Here is a 22,830-nt window from a genome sequence, read left to right as displayed (position 1 = left end):
GATCCTCAACACTATCTGTACTTGAGACAAAACTTTTGTGTTGAGCCATCAGGTACTCTGTAATCTGCTTTTTGTCACTTTTGCTAAACAGAAAAATCTTCCTACCTTTTTTAATATTTCTATTTACGGCTGAAATCATCGATGCAGTAACCGCTTTATGATCGCTCATTCCCTGTTCTGCGTTAACTGTTTCAAATAGTTCAGGTCTGTTTGTCACCAGAAGGTCTAATATGTTATCACCACCAGTCGGTTCTCTGTTTAACTGCTCAAGGTAGTTTTCAGATAAAGCACTTAAAAAAATTTCACTGGATTCTTTGTCCCTGCCACCCGTTATGAACGTTTGAGTCTCCCAGTCTATATCCGGCAAATTAAAATCTCCACCCAGAACTATAACATGGTGGGGAAATATACTCGAAATATTTTCCAAATTATCCTTCAGGTGCTCAGCCACAACAGCTGCTGAGCCAGAGACATCCAATTACCATGTCTGAGCCTGCTTTAACCGTGACCTTCACCCAAATTATTTCATATTTCGGATCTCTGTCAATTTCCTTTGATACTATTGCACTTCTTATCGCTATAAACACGCCTCCCCCTTCACTGTGCAACCTGTCTCTGCGGTATACATTCCAATCTGAGTTTAGGATTTCATTACTGTTTACGTCTGGTTTCAGCCAACTTTCTCTCCTTAGTAATATATGGGCGTTGTGACCGTTTATTAATGAGAGCAGTTCTGGGACCTTTCTATCGACGCTCCTGCAGTTTACTATTAGCACATTAATATTGTTATTCCCTGTTGCATTTTGCCTACTCCTACCTTGCCGCTTCTCAGGAGGCGTCTTGTCGGGCCTCCTCCTTGCAGGGCCTCCTCCACATCTCGGATGAGACCCCCCAGCAAGCAGACAGAGTGACCACTGGCCTTCTTCCCCGACCTTTCCGCTATTTCCCATCCTGCAACCCTCTCCTAATTCATGTCTCCGACTCCAGCATGTACCGCTCCCCACCACCCTCTACAACTGTGTGTTAAATGCCTGGCCCATATATGTGCTATCCCTCCCTGTCTCATTCCTAGCTGGCAAAGGAGCTGGCTCCCACCAAGCTACTAGCCACAGTACTCCCTGCATCCCACCTCCACCTACCTCTCGCCTTACTCATCCCATCTGACAGTACCCCAACACAACCAATCCACCTGCTGAACTACAGCACTGGCAGTGTGTGAGTGTGTGTGTTTCCTGTGTGTACTTACTGTAGCTCATAAAAGGATAACTCTGAAAGCTAGCAAGTTTTCTTTCTTTTGTGTGTGTCTATTGACAATTAACACTTCTACATACCTGTGAGTGGTCTCCTTTAATCCAAAGTATTTACAGTCTTCAAGAACTTTCCTACAGCACAATGTTTATAGTGTAGTATTGGTGATTATATACACTCATGCTCATAAATTAAGAATAATGCGGATACATGATGAAACACCACTCTAGCAGGTGGTCTGCGGGTTTAAATCACCTCGGGGTATGACCATATGGTGCATTTGACCTGCGGTCGTCGCACGGTGGTGCTGGCAGCAGTCCACATATGCAGAGGTGTGTTGGTGCATGTCAGAGTACGGTGCAGTGGGTAAGTCTGCAGACACTTTCAGACGTGCTAATAGTGACTGTGTGTTGAAAATGGCTCAAAGAACCCATATTGATGACATTTTGAGGGGTAGAATACTAGGGCGACTGGAGGCTGGTCAAACACAGCAGGTCGTGGCATGAGCCCTCTGTGTGCCACAAAGTGTGATCTCAAGATTATGGCAACAATTCCAGCAGACAGGAAACACGTCCAAGCACTACAGTATGGGATATCCACAGTGTACAACACCACGAGAAGACCGATATCTCACCATCAGTGCCCGCAGACGGCCGCGGAGTACTGCAGGTAGCCTTGCTCGGGACCTTACCACAGCCACTGGAACAGTTGTCTCCAGACACACAGTCTACAGACGACTGAACAGACATAGTTTATTCACACAGTACATGGTCATTGGAACAGTGGTCCCAGGTTATGTTCACGGATGAGTGCATGTATAGTCTGTACAGTGATTGTCGGCGGGTTTTCATCTGGTGTGAACCAGGAACCAGATACCAACCCTTTCATGTCATTGAAAGGGACCAGTATGGAGGTCGTGGTTTGATGGTGTGAGATGGGATTATGATTGGTGCATGTACACCCCTGCATGTCTTTGACAGAGGAACTTTAACAGGCCAGGTGTATCGGGACATCACTTTGCACATTTTCAGTGGTGTAGTGGGTCCCACCTTCCTCCTCATGGATGACAACACACGGGCCCACCGACCTGCCATCGTGGAGGAGTACCTTGAAACAAAAGATATCAGGCAAATGGAGTGGCCTGCCTGTTCTCCAGACCTACACCATATCGAGCATGTGTGGGATGCTGTCGGTCAAAGTATCGCTGCACGTCTTCAAACCCCTACGACACTTCAGGAGCTCCAACACGCACTGGTGCAAGAATGGGAGGCTATAACCCAGCAGCTGCTCGACCACCTGATCCAGAGTATGCCAACCCATTGTGTGGCCTGTGTATGTGTGCATGGTGATGATATCCCATACTGATGTCAGAGTACATGTGCAGGAAACAATGGCATTTTGTAGCACGTGTGTTTCGGGATGGTTTTCTCAACTTATCACCAATACTGTGGACATACAGATCTATGTCGTATGTGTTCCCTATTTGCTATGCTATTAGTGCCAGTATTGTGTAGTGCAACATTGTGTGGCACCACATTCTGCAATTATCCTTAATTTATGAGCATGAGTGTATATGTACATAATCAGAAATGTGTACAATTTTACAAATGTTCAGTCAAATAGTTTGACGGAACTGTGGTTTTAGCAAAGATATGTAATCTTATTTAGAGTATTTAAGTTGAAGAAAAATAAGCAGCTGAAATGAGAGTTAATTATGAGTCATACTGGGAGCAGACAATTACCTGTTGGCACCACTCTGAACTGCAATGTGTCATTCTGGCTGATAATGAATGTGTCATTGCTGCTGAAGAGCTCCTACAACACAAAAAGTGCATTTATTTTATCAGTATTTACTTAATGTTTCAGAAATAATATGCAAATTATGTAATGTAGACTACAACAGATTTTTAATACCTGAAATGTGTAGCCATTGGGATTATTGAGATTCAACTCCTGTAAAGTAAACTGTAGTGGATATGGAATACCATCTGTTCGTAGACTCACAAATGCAACTGCATAAGAATACTGCTCATTGACAACAGGTGTTATTGGTCGAATCCATATCTCTATATTTTGTTTCTGTGTACAGAAAAAAATTTACATCATATAGCTGATCTCCATATTACCTTGAGTGCTTGAAGCAAGTTAAAACCAAGTATAAAGTACATTAAAAAGAACAATGAATGTCACAGTAAATGATTAAAATACTGCAAGCTGGATAGACTTTCAGTTTGGAAAAGAAAAAGATAGATTTTTATTGATTTTGCTCTTGCAGAAGCTTTGCAGTAACTGTAGTGTTCTCACAGTTACATGGACGAACATTTTTATTTCATTCAGTTTTTATTGATCCCAGAAATTCTTATGTGTGTTGTTACAAAAGGATATGGGACAATTCACAGTTACAGTTTGTATAAATATGAAATGATCATATGGCGTTATTGGCTGGAAAACCCCATTTGGGTGTGTTCACCCACCTGGTACAAGTCTTTCTATTTGCTGCCATTTTGGTGACTTGCACATCAATTAAGATGAGATGAAATGATTAGAACAATACAAGCACCCAGTCCCCAAGTGAAGAAAATGCACACCCAGTCAGGAATCAAGCCCATAATCCAGTGATCTAGAGTCAGCAATGCTAACCACTAGACTACAAATTGCAGATTATGAATATTATGACTAGCTCATATTAAAGAAGGCAACAGTTACATTTGTAGAGTGAAATAAATCAGCTAAAAGCTGATAGTATTTAAGGCAACATTTAACTTGGTTCTTCCAGTCGTATAATAAGAAAAATAACTTTAAAATGAACTAAAACAGTTGTTTTCTTACAAAGATTTAATTTTGTTATATTAGGTGCACATTCTACTGTACAAAAGCAGTTCTTACAAAGCAGCATTTTTACTTTTTCTCTAAACCCTTGTCTATGTGACTTTAAGTTTTCGGGTAGCTTGTTGTATAGAAGGTCTGCCATGTACCTTACACTGCTGTGTCCTTTACACAGCTGTTGGCTAGTTATAGATAATGAGGGGCATTTGATGAAAATTGAACACCCACCACAATGAGACTAAGTTATGGTTCCACTCAAAAAGAAATCATCATATGTATTAAGACATTTATCCCACTCAAAGATGAGATGATCAGTTGCTGTTTCATAGAATGCAGTAAGCTACTGATGGCTCCACAATTGCACCCACTCTTGTACTTCCTCATCTGACTGAAACCAACACCCATGCATGTCTTTCTTCAGGTCACCAAAGATGTGGAAATCACACGTTGAAAGGTCCGGCTGTATGAAGGATGTTGCACTGTTTTCCAATCGAATAACTGAGGTGCAGCCTTCATCTGATTTTGTAGGACAGGACTTTATCATGCACATAGAATGATTCCATCTGACAGCATCCCTGAGCATTCTGACTTTATGATGTGTCACTCTTTCTGCAAAGTCTCTTCATAGTGCTGCACTTCGATTGTGCTTCCACACTCGAGGAACTCAATGAGTAGAGAGCCCCTACAGTCAAAGAAGAAAGTCATCATGGGCCGGCCGTGGTGGTCTAGCGGTTCTGGCGCTGCAGTCCGGAACCGCGGGACTGCTACGGTCGCAGGTTCGAATCCTGCCTCGGGCATGGGTGTGTGTGGTGTCCTTAGGTTAGTTAGGTTTAAGTAGTTCTAAGTTCTAGGGGACTTATGACCTAAGATGTTGAGTCCCATAGTGCTCAGAGCCATTTGAACCATTTTTTGAAAGTCATCATGACCTTACTGAAACTTATGTGAACAGCTTTGAATTTCTTTTGTGGGGGATATGTGGGATGTTTCCATTGTTGGCTTTGCCATTTGCCCTCAGGTTCTCAAAGTGCTGTTGGATGGAATGATCTTGTTGCATGATAATGCCCACCCCCACACTGCTGATTGGACAAAGGCTACACTTTAGGGATTTGGTTAGGAAACACTGCAACATCCTCACAGCCCAGATCTTCACCGTGTCATTTTCACATCTTTGGCAACCCGAAGAAAGACATGTGTGGATGTTGGTTTCAGTCAGATAAGAAAGTCCAAGTGTGGGTGTGGTTGTGGAGCGATCAGTAGCTGACTGCATTCTATGAAACAGGAATTGATTGTCTCATATCCCAGTGGGATAAATGTCTTAATGCATGTGGTGATTACTTTTGAATGGAACAGTTCCATGGTTCCGTTACAGCAGCTGTTTGGTTTTCATTTGACTGCCTCTTATATATGACTGGAATAACAGATCTGATGAGGGATGTCTTCATTTTTTTAAAAAACTACGTAAATTTTCATAAACAAAGCATACTGTTTCATGAATATAAATACAAGGCACTGGCAGGCTACTGAGCTTCAGAAATAGATGTTTAATGGTGAAGGAGTGAAGCATGTGTCTCATTATCTTAACTACTCTCTTCTGCATAGTGAATATCTTTGTGTGAGATTGTGTATGTCCTGTCATCCCACTTTAAACAATATTTGAACATTTAAATAGCACTCTGGCACTTGTGATCTGATTTGAGGCATTGTCGTGGCCAGCATGGGTATGAGACAGTTAGCTCGGGATGTACCTGTGTGACCAACTAGACAGTGCAATATCATAAAGTAAATCATGTAGCACAGAACATATTCACATTCCCACAAAGGCTTTGCAGCAATGTAGTTTGAATATTGTGAAGAATTGGACAAAAACATTTTCATAGAAATGTACTGAATTTGATAACTAACGGAAAGTATTAATGTTCGCATTATTTATGTACACGTGACCATGAATAATTATCAAGATATTTGTAAGTGTGTCACTGAGAAACTTGGTAACATTAAAAAACCAAACACTGCTTGTGTATAAACATGTTCACCAACAGTACGACGCCAAAATAGATGTCTGCAAGGGGGAGGCAAAACAGGCCATTTGCCTCGTCCTGGAATCTGGAGCACAAATTTTTATTGAAAACAGTATTCAGTATTCTCATGTATTTCTAGCAACTCTATTAAACTGTGGATTTAACATTCCCAAGCACAACAGGAAATACTGTGAATTTAATAGTTGCTATATATCTTGACTTTTTTTTATTGGCATGCTGTTTATTGGAAATTATAGCAACTGCTTGGTATGGCACCAGCCTCATACCATTATTATTTCCTCAATATTTTGTCTGTGAGATTTCAAGGTTGAAAAGACATCCATTCCAAACTCTTTCTCAGACTCAGTTGTGTGCAACACAGTGCCACATACAATCCCAGAATTATGAATTTTGTGCTTCAGATGTCATGGCTGCATAATAATATCACAAACTGAAGATGTGAGGGCAGATCAATATGAGGGTGGTTTTGGGGGACTTCCCACATTCATCTAGTTGTATACTGACACTGAGTTACACTTTATCCAATCAACACAAAACAGCTTACGAAACATAATTTGTTCAGCTTCAGCTATACCAGTCTATATCAGGAAATAGAAATCATGAACTAAAAAACTAAAACTCCTCCTGAACAGGCCAGGAAGGCCCAACGGTACTGACTGGCTTCTGTGTCATCCTCAGCCCACAGGCGTCACTGGAAGAAATCATGAAAGTAATGTAATAAATTCACCTGTTAAATCCAGCATGCAAACAAAGTGTCCTCAGAGCTGAATAAACGTTTTTGAAGTTATTCCCTCTTTCTCCACTTTGAGGAGCATAATGTCCCATTTTTTGTTAGTTATTGCAATTGTTGTGACTTTAATTTTTACTTTTTTAATGTTTAATTTTCAGTGTCAATCTAATATTAGAGTGCAAACAGTATTTCCATGAATATTTTCCACCTATGTTTTTAATTCATTGAATGCTGTGAATTTAATCATATTAGAATTTAAATTTAATATCATTGGATTGAAAAGGTAGCATCCATATTCACAGTAACAATATAAAAGATGCATTTTTCAGATGCTATTGAAATGTGCTTACCACTGTGGTATCAAAGTATACAACCTTAAAAGTGCTAAGTGGATAGCTATCAACTGAAAGAGACAGAATGAGTTTGGTATACATCCTGTCAATACATGTGTTTTGAAGTGAAGTAACTTTTTGTACTCTCTCTGAGAGACATGACCTAAGCCAATCATTGCATTCCTCTAATTCCAAACATTAGCACTTTATCTATGAGTAATTCAAGGCTGATGAAATGGAGGTCCTTTGTAAGATTTAGAAACACTCCTTTCATATGGTTTCTGTCACTGATGCTCTATAAAATTCAGTTAGAAATGAAAGTAGGGCACCATGTATTGATCTCTCTTTACAAAAGTCAAACTGAAGAGGAGTCAATAAAAAATTCTTTCTGGCAACTTAATAACATAGTCATATACTGCTTTCTCAAGAACCTTTGTTAGTTTGACACTGTCAGGTTCAGCTCAAGAGGGATCTGTAGTTATCAACATCACTCCTTTCTAAAGAGAGGTATTGGCCTGACAACAAGGAGCATTTTATTATATCTGATATGGGATAAACATATTATAGCAGATTTGTTTAAAAAAGTAATCAGATATGCTATCAGAACCACATGTGTGAGTTTGGTTTCTTTTTTATAGCAGCTCAGATTTTGCCTCATGTGAATGGATTGAGAAATAATGTTTTGGCGAATAACTCTAGCTCTGGAGAGAGGTGGAAAATAGGAGTACCGATTTGCTACCTATGTTTATGTAGTGGTTGCTGAATGTTACACATATTTCTTTAGGGACAGAGATTTACTTTTTGGTAGCACTGATACTTCATAATGTTTGTTGTGGTTGTTGATAACTGTGCACAGTTGTCAGGTCTTCGTCAGACCACACATATGTAGTGGTCTCTTTCCCTTGGACCAAAGCATTGGGGACATGTTCTGTGTGTGTGTGTGTGTGTGTGTGTGTGTGTGTGTGTGTGTGCGGAGACACATGTTTGATGCTGAGCTACTGTCAGAAATATCTTGTTTCTGTGCTTTTCATCAGATCAATACTTCATTTATATGCTGAGTGATTGTATTTCTTCAGATAATTTACATTCCATCCAGTATTATCTGTTATATTATAGGATGATAGGATAGAACCAGATAAACTGTGGTGTATGTAACAATAACAAAAGACATAAAAACTTATCCAAAGTCCTGATCCAAAGTCCTCAACAATTTTCTTATAGCTATAAAACAGAAAATGAGAAGAAACTTCCTGGCAGATTAAAACTGTGTGTTGGACCAAGACTTGAACTCGGGACCTAAGTCTTTCATGGGCAAGTGCTCTACCAACTGAGCTACCCAAGCAAAACTCACAACCCGTCCTCACAGCTTCAATTCTGCCAGTATCTCGTCTCCTACCTTCCAAACTTCACAGAAACTCTTCTGCGAAGAGACGAGATACTGGAAGAACTGAAGCTCTGAAGGCAGGTTGTGAGGGTAGCTCAGTTGGTAGAGCACTTGCCCATGAAAGGCAAAGGTCCTGAGTTCAAGAGTTGGTCCAGCACACAGTTTTAATCTGTCAGGAAATTTCATATGAGTGCACACTCCGCTGCAGAGTGAAAATTTCAATCTAGAAAATGAGAAATCTCCAGAAATGGAAACTGTACTTTTTAATTTACTCCAGTAAATCATCTGAAAATAGTATCTACAGGGCCAAAGGTAGTTTTCTTATAGCGATTGTTATCGGCCAATAATATTGGGCTGGTGCACAAGTTCACAGCATTTTTATATGATCTTAATAAACACAACAGATAACATAAAAGAGACTTTAGTCATCAATAATATATTCTCCCAAACTATTTATAACAGTCTGTCAGTGCTGTGATAACTTTTCATTTCCTTGACTGTAGAATCACATGATTTTGAGGTAAAGAACTCATAAAGCCATGTTCGGAGCACATTTTCATCCAGAAAGGAAGTTCTACATCTACATCTACATCTACATTTATACTCCACAAGCCACCCAACGGTGTGTGGCGGAGGGCACTTTACGTGCCACTGTCATTACCTCCCTTTCCTGTTCCAGTCGCGTATGGTTCGCGGGAAGAACGACTGTCTGAAAGCCTCCGTGCGCACTCTAATCTCTCTAATTTTACATTCGTGATCTCCTCGGGAGGTATAAGTAGGGGGAAGCAATATATTTGATACCTCATCCAGAAACGCACCCTCTCGAAACCTGGCGAGCAAGCTACACCGCGATGCAGAGCGCCTCTCTTGCAGAGTCTGCTACTTGAATTTATTAAACATCTCCGTAACGCTATCACGGTCACCAAATAACGCTGTGACGAAACGTGCCGCTCTTCTTTGGATCTTCTCTATTTCCTCTGTCAACCCGATCTGGTACGGATCCCACACTGATGAGCAATACTCAAGTATAGGTCGAACGAGTGTTTTGTAAGCCACCTCCTTTGTTGATGGACTACATTTTCTAAGCACTCTCCCAATGAATCTCAACCTGGTACCCGCCTTACCAACAATTAATTTTATATGATCATTCCACTTCAAATCGTTCCGCACGCATACTCCCAGATATTTTATAGAAGTAACTGCTACCAGTGTTTGTTCCGCTATCATATAATCATACAATAAAGGATCCTTCTTTCTATGTATTCGCAATACATTACATTTGTCTGTGTTAAGGGACAGTTGCCACTCCCTGCACCAAGTGCCTATCTGCTGAAGATCTTCCTGCATTTCGCTACAATTTTCTAATGCTGCAACTTCTCTGTATACTACAGCATCATCCGCAAAAAGCCGCATGGAACTTCTGACACTATCTAGTAGGTCATTTATATATATTGTGAAAAGCAATGGTCCCATAACACTCCCCTGTGGCACGCCAGAGGTTACCTTAACGTCTGTAGACGTCTCTCCATTGATAACAACATGCTGTGTTCTGTTTGCTAAAAACTCTTCAATCCAGCCACACGGCTGGTCTGATATTCCGTAGGCTCTTACTTTGTTTATCAGGCGACAGTGCAGAACTGTATCGAATGCCTTCTGGAAGTCAAGAAAAATAGCATCTACCTGGGAGCCTGTATCTAATATTTTCTGGGTCTCATGAACAAATAAAGCGAGTTGGGTCTCACACGATCGCTGTTTCCGGAATCCATGTTGATTCCTACATAGTAGATTCTGGGTTTCCAAAAACGACATGATACTCGGGCAAAAAACATGTTCTAAAATTCTACAACAGATCGACGTCAGAGACATAGGTCTATAGTTTTGCGCATCTGCTCGACGACCCTTCTTGAAGACTGGGACTACCTGTGCTCTTTTCCAATCATTTGGAACCCTCTGTTCCTCTAGAGACTTGCGGTACATGGCTGTTAGAAGGGGGGCAAGTTCTTTCGCGTACTCTGTGTAGAATCAAATTGGTATCCCATCAGGTCCAGTGGACTTTCCTCTGTTGAGTGATTCCAGTTGCTTTTCTAATCCTTGGACACTTATTTCGATGTCAGACATTTTTTCGTTTGTGCGAGGATTTAGAGAAGGAACTGCAGTGCGGTCTTCCTCTGTGAAACAGCTTTGGAAAAAGGTGTTTAGTATTTCAGCTTTACGCATGTCATCCTCTGTTTCAATGCCATCATCATCCCGGAGTGTCTGGATATGCTGTTTCGAGCCACTTACTGATTTAACGTAAGACCAGAACTTCCTAGGATTTTCTGTCAAGTCGGTACATAGAATTTTACTTTCGAATTCACTGAACGCTTCACGCATAGCCCTCCTTACGCTAACTTTGACATCGTTTAGCTTCTGTTTGTCTGAGAGGTTTTGGCTGCGTTTAAACTTTGAGTGAAGCTCTCTTTGCTTTCGCAGTAGTTTCCTAACTTTGTTGTTGTACCACGGTGGGTTTTTCCCGTCCCTCACAGTTTTACTCGGCACGTACCTGTCTAAAATGCATTTTACGATTGCCTTGAACTTTTTCCATAAACACTCAACATTGTCAGTGTTGGAACAGAAATTTTCGTTTTGATCTGTTAGGTAGTCTGAAATCTGCCTTCTATTACTCTTGCTAAACAGATAAACCTTCCTCCCTTTTTTTATATTCCTATTAACTTCCATATTCAGGGATGCTGCAACGGCCTTATGATCACTGATTCCCTGTTCTGCACATACAGAGTCGAAAAGTTCGGGTCTGTTTGTTATCAGTAGGTCCAAGATGTTATCTCCACGAGTCGGTTCTCTGTTTAATTGCTTGAGGTAATTTTCGGATAGTGCACTCAGTATAATGTCACTCGATGCTCCCTCCCTACCACCCGTCCTAAACATGAGTGTCCCAGTCTATATCTGGTAAATTGAAATCTCCACCTAAGACTATAACATGCTGAGAAAATTTATGTGAAATGTATTCCAAATTTTCTCTCAGTTGTTCTGCCACTAATGCTGCTGAGTCGGGAGGTCGGTAAAAGGAGCCAATTATTAACCTAGCTCGGTTGTTGAGTGTAACCTCTACTCATAATAATTCACAGGAACTATCCACTTCTACTTCAGTACAGGATAAACTACTACTAACAGCGACGAACACTCCACCACCGGTTGCATGCAATCTATCCTTTCTAAATACTGTCTGTACCTTTGTAAAAATTTCGGCAGAATTTATCTCTGGCTTCAGCCAGCTTTCTGTACCTATAACGATTTCAGCTTCGGTGCTTTCTATCAGCGCTTGAAGTTCCGGTACTTTACCAACGCAGCTTCAACAGTTGACAATTACAATACCGATTGCTGCTTGGTCCCCGCATGTCCTGACTTTGCCCCACACTCGTTGAGGCTGTTGCCCTTTCTGTACTTGCCCAAGGCCATCTAACCTAAAAAACCGCCCAGCCCACGCCACACAACCCCTGCTGCCCGTGTAGCCGCTTGTTGCGTGTAGTGGACTCCTGACCTATCCAGCGGAACCCGAAACCCCACCACCCTATGGCGCAAGTCGAGGAATCTGCAGCCCACACGGTCACAGAACCGTCTCAGCCTCTGATTCAGACCCTCCACTCGGCTCTGTACCAAAGGTCCGCAGTCAGTCCTGTCGACAATGCTGCAGATGGTGAGCTCTGCTTTCATCACGCTAGCGAGACTGGCAGTCTTCACCAAATCAGATAGCTGCCAGAAGCCAGAGAAGATTTCCTCCGATCCATAGCGACATACATCATTGGTGCCGACATGAGCGACCACCTGCAGATGGGTGCACCCTGTACCCTTCATGGCATCCAGAAGGACCCTTTCCACATCTGGAATGACTCCCCCAGTATGCACACGGAGTGCACATTGGTTTTCTTCCCCTCTCTTGCTGCCATTTCCCTAAGGGGCCCCATTACGCGTCTGACGTTAGAGCTCCCAACTACCAGTAAGCCCACCCTCTGCGACCGCCCGGATCTTGCAGACTGAGGGGCGACCTCTGGAACAGGACAAGCAGCCATGTCAGGCTGAAGATCAGTATTAGCCTGAGACAGAGCCTGAAACCGGTTCGTCAGACAAACTGGAGAGGCCTTCCGTTCAGCCCTCCGGAATGTCTTTTGCCCCCTGCCTCACCTTGAGATGACCTCCCACTCTACCACAGGTGAGGGATCATCCTCAATGCGGGCAGTATCCCGGACAACCACAGTCGTAGTCCGATCGGGGGATGCGTGGGACGAGCTGGCCGTCCCCGACAAACCCCCATCCGGACCCCCACAGTGATGCCCACTGGCAACAGCCTCAAGCTGTGTGACTGAAGCCAACACTGCCTGAAGCTGGGAGCGAAGGGATGCCAACTCAGCATGCATCCGAACACAGCAGTTGCAGTCCCTATCCATGCTAAAAACTGTTGTGCAAAGAACGTCTGAACTAATCAACAGAGAGCGCAAACAAATCGACACAAAATTTAAATGGTTATTAAAATACAAGATTGCCTAGTAAATGCAGTAATGCTGCTACTTGCGCACTGCTGACACACTGCTCGGCGCGGAAGGAGACTACGCGATTTTACACTACTCAGGTACTAAAACGCGATGCTACAACTCTCAAATACTATAATACGCCCAAAATTTATGAATTAAACAATGCAAGTACCAAAAACATGCAAAGAAATTAAGAATTAAACTATGTAACAAATGAGTGAGCTAGGAGTATACGACTTGCTGCTGCAGCTGCTTATCCAACGGCGGCAGGGAGCACACTGACTGTGACCAACCGACACTGGCCATTCAAAAAAAAAAAAAAAGGTTGTTCAGTAGAGAGTGCAAGAGGTGAAAATCTGAGAGTGCAAGATCAGATGATTACTGTGAGTGAGCAATGACTTCCCAACCCAACTCCTGTATAGTGTTGTTTGTCAGTATAGCAAAATCCATGTGGGCATTATTGTGAGGTAGCATCACTTCACACAGCCTTCCTGATCATTGTTCTTGGATTTCATTTGCAAGACATCTCAGTTGGCAAAAAATGTCAACAGTGATGGTTACATGTAAGTGAAGTAATTTGTACTAGACCACACCATTGCTGTTCCACCAGGTGGAATCTTTTCTGGATGCGCGTAGTTGTACAGGGAGTTGTTGCTTTGTTTGTACTCAGCCATTCCTTTCTTTTCCTTATGTTAGAATGAGGACACCATTTCTCCTCACCATTAATGATACAGGATAGGAATGGTCAGTGTTGTTTGTGAACCAATTGATGACGAGCAAGCAGAGATACGCATATAGCCACCTGCCAATTTTTATGATTTTGGCGTAGAGCATACAGTATCCATACACCTTCTGCATTGCATGCAAATGCTGCAAAATGGTGGAATGATCACAGTTCATCACATTTACCAGTTCTTGAATATACTGACATGGATCATTGTGGATTAATGCCTTTAAACGATCATCATCAGACCCCAAAGGTCTTCCTGCACATGGAGAGTCGCTAAAGTCAAAATGACCCTCCTTAACATAAGAAAAATCATTTTATTATCATGGTCTGTCCATTGGCATTATCTCCATACATGGCACAAATGTTTCTGGCTGCCTCCACTGCTGTCACCCCTTTATTGAACTCAAACAGAAGAATATGTTGGAAATGTTCCAATATCTCCACTTGGCACTCCATTTTCTGATATCCACAGCTCCACTCACTATCTCCAAATGGGCAAAATTGCAATATGTAAACTCAAACAGCAACAGTGAACTACAAACAAAAAATGGCAATCAATGAATGTACCCATAGCAACCAGAATAGCAACAAGCAAAACAAAAATGCTATGAACTTATGCACCAACCTAAGATGAACATTAAAAAATAAATAAAGTGCTCCTAAAAATATTAACTAATTACAATATTTACCTTTCCATATCTTCTACCTTGAATACCAAGTGGATCTTGATTGATGGCAATAGCATCTGTATTCTGAAGAACTGCCTTGAATTGTGGCTCAACAGCACTCAAGTCATTTGACATAAGTAATGGTGATGCAAGTATGGCCCAAACAGCCATCTGGACTTTACTCTGTTCCAAGCTTAGTCCATAATTTCCAATAATCAGCTAAAAGAAAGAAACAGTAACATAAAGTGCAAAAACAGGAAAATATGTTAACAGTAATCCACAATCCATATAAATATGTTTCTAATTGGGGAAAAGGTTATATGAAACTTTGCTGTGGTACTGAATTACAATCTCTTAGTAAGCCACAACATACTGAATTCACCCATTTGCCTTGATTCATGGCTTCCAGGATGTCATGTGGGAGAAGTTCACATGTTGCATTTCACATGAAAGATGTTTTCATGATCCATGATGGTTGGCATGGAGGAGGTCATTCTGTTAGAGATGTTTCATTAAATTTGAACTCAGAATATGTTCTAACACTCTACAGTAGATGAATGTCAATGATATTGGACATTAGTTCTTTAGGTCACTTCTGCAACCAGCCTTATAAATGGGTGTGGCCTGTGCTTTCTTCCAGCAACTTAGTACAGACATTAAATGAAGGAATGCCCAGTATATTACCAGGAGAGGAAAGCAAAGGAATTTCCCTGGGCCCAGTAGCCTTGTTCAATTTTAGCAGTTTTTTTCATTTTCCATGCCAGTGCCACAAATATGTATCTCACCCATATTTGCAATGGTGCAAGAAGTGACTGGAGGAGTGCGCCCGTATCTTCCTTAGTAAAGGAAGATTTGAGAATGGGAGTCAGTATTTTTGCTTTGCTGCCCTTGATTTCAGTTTCTGTGTTGTTCATGAGTGCCTGAACAGTATCTTTTGTGCTGCAGACAGCATTTACATATGATCAAAATTTCTTTGTTTTGTGAGTTGTGTTTCAATAAGTTTGTCCTGTGGTAGTTGTTGAAAGCTTCAGCATTGTCCCTTTGACAGATAAATGTGTTTTATTTAGCATGTATCTGTCTCTAAATTTGTGATTTGTTTTACACATATTATGCAGTAGTTACTAGTGTCTTAGAAGTTATTACCATCAAGAACTGATCTACTTCGTGCTTGGTCAAATATTCCTTTAAACTTGAACCACAGTTCCTCTACAGCCTACATATTTTCCCCAGAACTAAAATGCCATCTCTAAGAGGTCAGGTCTGTTCCCATTAGATCTAGCACATGTCCATCATGAGTGAGCTTCAAATTTCTCTCTTCTAAGTAGTTTTCAGAGAGGACATTCAGTATAGGTTTACAGCATGTATTGTCATGCTCTCCAGGACAGTTGATTATTGGAAGATTAAAGTATCTTCCAATGAAGACAATGTAACATGTACTAGTAAGCTAAGGTTTCATCTGCAGTTTTTGGTTATATTCAAGGGTAAGTCTTGGTCAATAGAAAGATCCAGTTATAAAGTGTTTTAAAACTCTCAATATAGAGCCTTGCCTAACAGTCTCTCATGTGCTTAAATTTCTTTCTCAATAACTTGTCCATTGCAATGGATACACTTCCTCCATTTTCCAGTAATCAATTCATTTAATATATACTTAAATTTGTCTCCATAATATCTTGGCAGTCAATCTTGGGTGTTACCCACTTCTGTACCTAGTATTATGTGAACTCCACTGGTAGAACTAAACTCTCTCAAAATAAGTTTTGTACCATCATCTTCACTTGCATGGCTTGTGATTTTTGATTGGAAACAACATTAATCAAGGCTTCTTTCACTGCAGGAAATTGCTGCAAGGGGTGGACAAAAATATGAATAGATCACGAGAAATGAATGGTTGAACATAAATGCATATGCTAATCAAGTCTGCTGGTTGTTTTGTTGTATTTGACCATGAACAGCACTTGTGCAATATATTGGAACTGTCAGCTGTGGTCAGAATAGTCTTGGTTATCTTTATTAAGCATTACAGAGTGGCAGGCTGCCCCCTTTCCATGTCCCAGGGTGCATGGGAGTGGAAGAAAGGGCTGCACTTGAGTCCTGGCGTGGTCAGTCAGCCTCCACTTTGGGGGCCATATGTATGTCTCTCAGCTAGTAGCACTCACAGCATATTCTGGCCAGTAATGGATCCCAAGCAGAATTTAATGGTATGTACTATCTCTGTTTATGAGACCATCATTAGTCCTAATTTCAGTAGCTCCCTATATTAAGCTTACTTTACATGGAAACACTGAGTTGAAAAAGTCATTGCTTGAAGTCAGCATTGTGAAACTAGTTTAGCAAATGGCTGTCTACACACTGACATCAATTCAGGCTTGTCTGTCTAAATCAGTACAAAAGAAAAGGAGCAAATGTTTCTTGATGTTTGGTGTGACTGTACCTGGTGACTGTTCTCATTCTGTTTCATGTGAAATTCTAAAGTATCGATTTCATGTCAATTTTGTGCTGTTTTGTACAGTATGGTGTAATATTTTGATATAATCTTAAATGGAGCACTCATATCACATCCCTAAAATCAAAACTAACAAAAATGAGCTATGTAGTAAGAATTCTCTGCAACAATACTAGTGCAGAAATGGTTAGGGCTGTATGCTTTGCTCATGTACATTCAATACTGAAGTACGGTATTATTTTCTGGGCAAATGTACACCAGGCCATAACAGTTTTCAGGAAACAAAAGGCAATTATAAGAATAATAAAAAAGTGAGCAGCAGAAAACCATGCAAACCTTTCTTTAAAGATCTAAAGATCTTACCCCTTCCCTGCATTTGTATACTGGAAATAGTCATGCATGTCAAAAAAAAGTATACTGAGAAAAGAAAACCTTTTTTCTCAAAACAAAAGTGTCCATGATTACAGTACCAGATCAGACAGTGACATACATGTTAATCATTGTAACACCACACTATGCCAAAAAGGTGTATATCATGCAGTGACAAAACTATACAACAGATTACCAAGGCATATAAAATCTATTCGTGAACTACAGAGTTTTAAAAATTCTGTGACAGCCTACCTTCTGAAAAACTGCTACTATTCAATCTCGCAGTATCTCATGCAAGAAAAAAATGTAATTTGTATCTTTAATTGTATAAATAAGTTAAAAATATACAGTATTTAAAGAAATTGTAATTATTAACTGTATAGATCCAATTTGTCATAAAAATTTAAATAGTGTAAGTTTGATGTTTGAAAAACCAATAGATAAAAAGGGCTTCTGTCCAATATCCTGTGTACAATATATGTACTGAAAAAGAGATTTATTTGGATAGATAATAAATAAATAAAAGATATTTCCTGTAATTTTTTGACTGTTCACTCCATAGATATTTTATATTTGTCTGAATTCATGACTGGATACAGAGAATATTTCAGCTTAGATTCTCAGTGACAAAATTTTGGTAGATTACTCCAGAAGCTACATCAACCATCTAAAAAGATCTCAGAACAATTCACAGTTCTTTACAGAGTTGAAGGTGCTATAAGGAATGGTCACTAATGCATGGAGAATTATTATCAGAACTGAAACTGGAGAACACACAGTGTTTCTTTTCAGCAAGTAGAGATTTTTGTTCCTCGTCTCCTTAGCATCCATATGGCATTCCAAAGTTCCTTATCTCTGACTTTTGGGCATGAAGGTTTTCGTTTCATTCATATTAAAATTTTCTGTGTTCATTGTTAGCTCCATGTTAATTCTTGTTTTAGCTTCTGCATTTATGCAGCTGTGCTTTTAATGAAGTCAGTCACTTCATAATGGTTTTATATTGATGTAGAACCATCTACAGAGATTTGCAAAAGCAGAAAGGGATCTTCGTTATTCTTAGATGTCTTTTTATTTCTAAAGAATGTATTTTGTTCACTAACTTCAGCATTGCCAGTCTTTCAATGTTCATATCTACAGCTACATACCACAACTATACCATGCAAATCACTGTGATGTGCATGGCAAATGGTACATTCCATTGTACCAGTTATTTGGGTTTCTTCCCATTCCATTCATGTGTGGAGCACTGGAAGAATGATTGTTTGAATGCCTCTGTGTGTGCAGTAATTATTCTGATCTTATCCTCATGATCCTTGTGTGACAGATATGTAGGGGGTTGTAGTAAGTTGTAGTATATTCCTAGGGGCATCATTTAAAGTTGATTCTTGAAACTTTGTTAATAGACTTTCTTGGAATAGTTTACATATATCTTAAAAGAGTCTTCCTGTTCAGTTCCTTCAGTGTCTCACTGACACTCTCCCATAGATCAACCATACCTGTGACCATTTGTGTTGTTCTTCTCTGCATACATTCAATATCCTGGAAAGGAAAAATGCTACTCAACATATAGCAGAGATGCTGAGTCACAGATAGGCACAACTTGGCATCTCCATTATATGGTGAGTAGCAACTTTCCTTTTCACAATACTGTTACATTACATCCTAGATTTTCCATTGTTTGATTACATTCAATATCCCCTGTTACTCCTATTTGGTACGGCTCCCATGTGCTTGAGCAATATTCTAGAACTGCTCATACAAGTGATTTGTAAGCAATCTCCTTTGTAGATAGATTGCACTTCCCCAGTATTCTACCAATAAACTGAAGTCTACCACTTGCTTTACTCACAACTGAGCCTACGTGATCATTCTATTTCATACCCATACAAAGTGTTACACCTATGTATTTGTATGAGCTGGCCAGTTCCAACAGTAACTCACTGATATCATATCCATAGGATACAACTTTTTTTTTTTCATTTTGTGAAGTGCACAATTTTACATTTCTGAACATTTAAAGCAAATTGACAATCTTTGCATAACTTTGATTCTTACCAAGATCTGATTGAATACTTAGGCATTTTCTTTCAGACAGTACTTCATCATAGATAACTGCACCATTTGCAAAATGTCTGGGGTTACTGTTAATATTGTTAGCAAGGTCATTAATAAACAACATGAACAGTAAGGGTCCTAACACACTTCCCTGGGGTACATCTGAAGTTACTTGTACATCTGATGATAACCCTTCATCCAAGATAAATGCTGCATCCTCACTACCAAAAAGTCCTCAGTCCAGCCATAAATTTTGCTTGATACCCCTTATGATCATACTTTGGATGATAAGCACAGGTATGGTACTGAGTCAAATGCTTTTCAGTAATCAAGAAATACTACGTCTACCTGACTGTCTTGTTCCAAGGCTTTCAGTATGTCATGTGAGAAAGATTCGAGTTGGGTTTCACATGATCAATGTTTTCAGAGTCCATGCTGGATGGCACTGAGGAGGTCACTTTGTTGGAATATGTTCTAAGATTTTACAACAAATTGAAGTCAAGGATATTGGATGGTAGCTTTGTGGATCACTTCTACAATCCTCCTTGTAGATGGCTGTGATCTGTGATTTTTTCCAAGAACTGGGCATGGTTTTTTTCTTCAAGGGACCTGTGATGGATATTAGTTAGAAGAGGGGCTAATTCAGCCACAAATTCAGTATAGACTCTGACTGAGATTCCATTGGGTCCTGGAGCTTTGTTCAATTTCAACAATTTCAGCTGTTTCTCAGCACTACTGACACTAACACTTATTTCATTTATTCTTCCAGTGCTATGAGGATTAAATCTGGGCAATTCTCCTGAGCTTTCCTTTGTAAAGGAAAATGGAGTTAAGCATTTACATGGAGTTAAGAATTTCAGCTTTTGCTTTGATCCCCTCAATTTCAGTTCCTGTCTCATGGCCACTAACTTTGGTGACACCAACAGCATTCACATACTACTAGAATTTATTTGGGTTTTGTGGAATATCATCTTTAAAATTCTGCTACATTAGTCACTGAAGGCATCATGCACTGCTCTCTTGACAGTCAAATTCATTTCATTCAGCATCTCTCCCTATAGTCCTATACTTTGTTTTATCCCTGTTATGCAGAAGTTATGCAGAAGTTCCTTTACAGTGACTGTATACCATAGAGGCTTCTCCCCATTATGAACTGTTCTACTGAGTACATACCTACCCAATGCATGGTCAACTATTCTTTTAAACTTGAGCCATAGTTCCTCCTCACACTCTGCCCTGTGCTGAAAGTTTCAGGTTCCTCATTGAGAAACAACACTACAATTTTTTATCTAGCTTACTGAACATATATATCTTTCTGTTTGTTTTAGTTGTCCTTTGTACTAAAGTAATTATTGTTACCACAACCACGTCGTGGCATGTGACGAGGGCCTCCCGTCGGGTAGACCGCTCGCCCGGTGCAAGTCTTTCGATTTGATGCCACTTCGGCGACTTGCACATTGATGGGGATGAAATGATGATGATTAGGACAACACAACACCCAGTCCCTGAGCGGAGAAAATCTCCGACCCACCCGGGAATCGAACCCGGGCCCTTAGGATTGAAAGTCTGTCGCGCTGACCACTCAGCTAGCGGGGGCGGACAACCACATCATGACCACTGATAACAGTTTTGATGTGGATATCCTCAAAGAAGTCAGGTCTCTTTGTTGCCATTAGATCCAATATATCATGAAGAATTGTTCAGGTGCAATACCGTATAGCACTTCATCCTTGTAATGATTAGAATTAATGTCCCACAAGCACCTATACATAGCATGAGTACCCAGAAACCAACAACTTTCTTGGTTCCAGACTCCATGTTGGATTTATTAAAGAGACGCCTTAAATAAAAATTCACAAGAATAATAGTTTTGTATCATGGAAGTCGTAACACCCAGAAACTGAATAATTTCACCGCTGTAGTCACATCTTCACAGCTCCTGAGTGCAAAGTTTCAAAACCTAGTTTCACAATATGGTGTCTCCATGTAAGCCTGGCTTCATCTCTCCCAAAATCCACTGCCCTGCCCAGCACTCTCACCTACCAAAATCAAACACATTCCTTTCTCCCAAGTTTTTCTGTCCCAGACAAATGAACTAATGTGCTCCAAGTGGTGCTACTGAATACATCATTATATCTGTACAGTATACCACACACTCATATTGAGTGCTAAAGATGCCAGGTGTATGGAGTTCCACTGGGACCTTGACGGAGTGAACTAGATCTTTAATATGCTGTGATGTTCAGAAGATTGTTCTAACAACATATTCCTTAAAGGTCCATGCCATCTCTGCTGTTTGTCATTCAACATAAGGTAGAAACAGCAATTGCTCGACCTCTTCCTTTGTTTATTTTAGAGCTGCATGTTGTATCCTTTGTCTTACTAATTTGTGTATCATTGTAGTCAGTCTTCAGACACACTTTCCTCACATGTTCGATTTGGGAAAAGGCTTTAGCATAGGATGGAGAAAAAATATCAAACAGAAGACATTTCTGGTGATTAATGGCAGACACAGGTATGTCCTAAGCTACTGTTTATAAGAAATATTAGTCACTAGTAAAATCAGACTCAGTGCAAAGATCAGTCAGAAATGCAGGATATAGGACCATTGTCCATTGACTTCCCAAAGCAGAATCTTGTAGTGATAGTGAGTGGGATAGGGAACAGTCTGGGTAGGACTGGGGCATATGACATCAACAGTAACATGGAAAACGTTGCTTTTTGAGACTCGTGGTGCAAATATGTACTTTTCCAGGTTGTTTTGGCTCTTTGAGGTGAGGTGGGTAAGTGCATAGTTGTGAATGGCTGCACTTAAGTCTGGCATAGGCTTTATTCAGTTGGTATAGGTTTTAGAATGTTGGTAGGTGGGGATTTACAAGGCACAGCATAAAGCTAAATAGGTGTGGAAAATAGGTGCTCGTCCATCATTAGGCGAAGCGCAGTGGGTGGGACTGAGTTAAATTGTGGTGTTTCAAGTAGTTATAGGCAAGAGAGATAAATCATTCAATGGAGAATCTAGGATGGAATAATGACACTATAGAAGAAGGCTTTTTGGCTGAAAGATTACTTGCTTAGCAGTCTGCTTGTTGTGCTTGTCTGCAACTCAACATTTCCACCATATGATGAGTAGCATTCTATTCTTTCCATAATACTGTCAGAGATGAATCATAGTCAGTTTGAATGTGGCTTACAAGTATCGCTGCTTATGTGGGCTACTTTATAATTAAAAATGTTTGTCCAGTAGTTACAGAAAAAACATCACAGGTCTTTTATTAAATCATTAGCAGTCTGCAGTGGCTGATATATGGTGTTTCTTATTTCATATTCTCTGAAGTGAGAAGTTTGTGTGATTTCTTCTGTAGGAAGGACCAACTCTACCTACAGATATTCCTTGCAGGTGGGAGGAGCTACCTTTTGTGCAAATACATAATCTGATCAATATGTTGCAAGGTGGTATATATGCAGCATGCAGGTAAG

At 40.3% G+C, this 22,830-nt stretch overlaps 1 protein-coding gene across 4 annotated transcripts in view; it reads right to left on the bottom strand.

Annotated features, from left to right (window-relative positions):
• The window catches only part of LOC126199268 (alpha-N-acetylgalactosaminidase-like), a 66,245-nt gene that overhangs the window by 8,271 nt on the left and 35,144 nt on the right, over window positions 1-22,830 (bottom strand). For all 4 annotated transcript variants that reach the window (XM_049936077.1, XM_049936076.1, XM_049936074.1 and 1 more), the window contains exons 7-9: window positions 14,505-14,702; window positions 3,163-3,327; window positions 2,991-3,063 (exon numbers count right to left, since the gene is read on the bottom strand). In XM_049936077.1, the coding sequence (XP_049792034.1) occupies window positions 2,991-3,063; window positions 3,163-3,327; window positions 14,505-14,702 (436 nt within the window). The remainder of the gene's footprint in view (window positions 1-2,990; window positions 3,064-3,162; window positions 3,328-14,504; window positions 14,703-22,830) is intronic.

The sequence above is a fragment of the Schistocerca nitens genome, chromosome 8, assembly GCF_023898315.1.
Source record: "Schistocerca nitens isolate TAMUIC-IGC-003100 chromosome 8, iqSchNite1.1, whole genome shotgun sequence".
NCBI classification, from domain to species: Eukaryota; Metazoa; Arthropoda; class Insecta; order Orthoptera; family Acrididae; genus Schistocerca; species Schistocerca nitens.
Note: the sequence above shows the minus strand (reverse complement) of the source record. Positions and strands in the feature narration are given on the sequence as shown.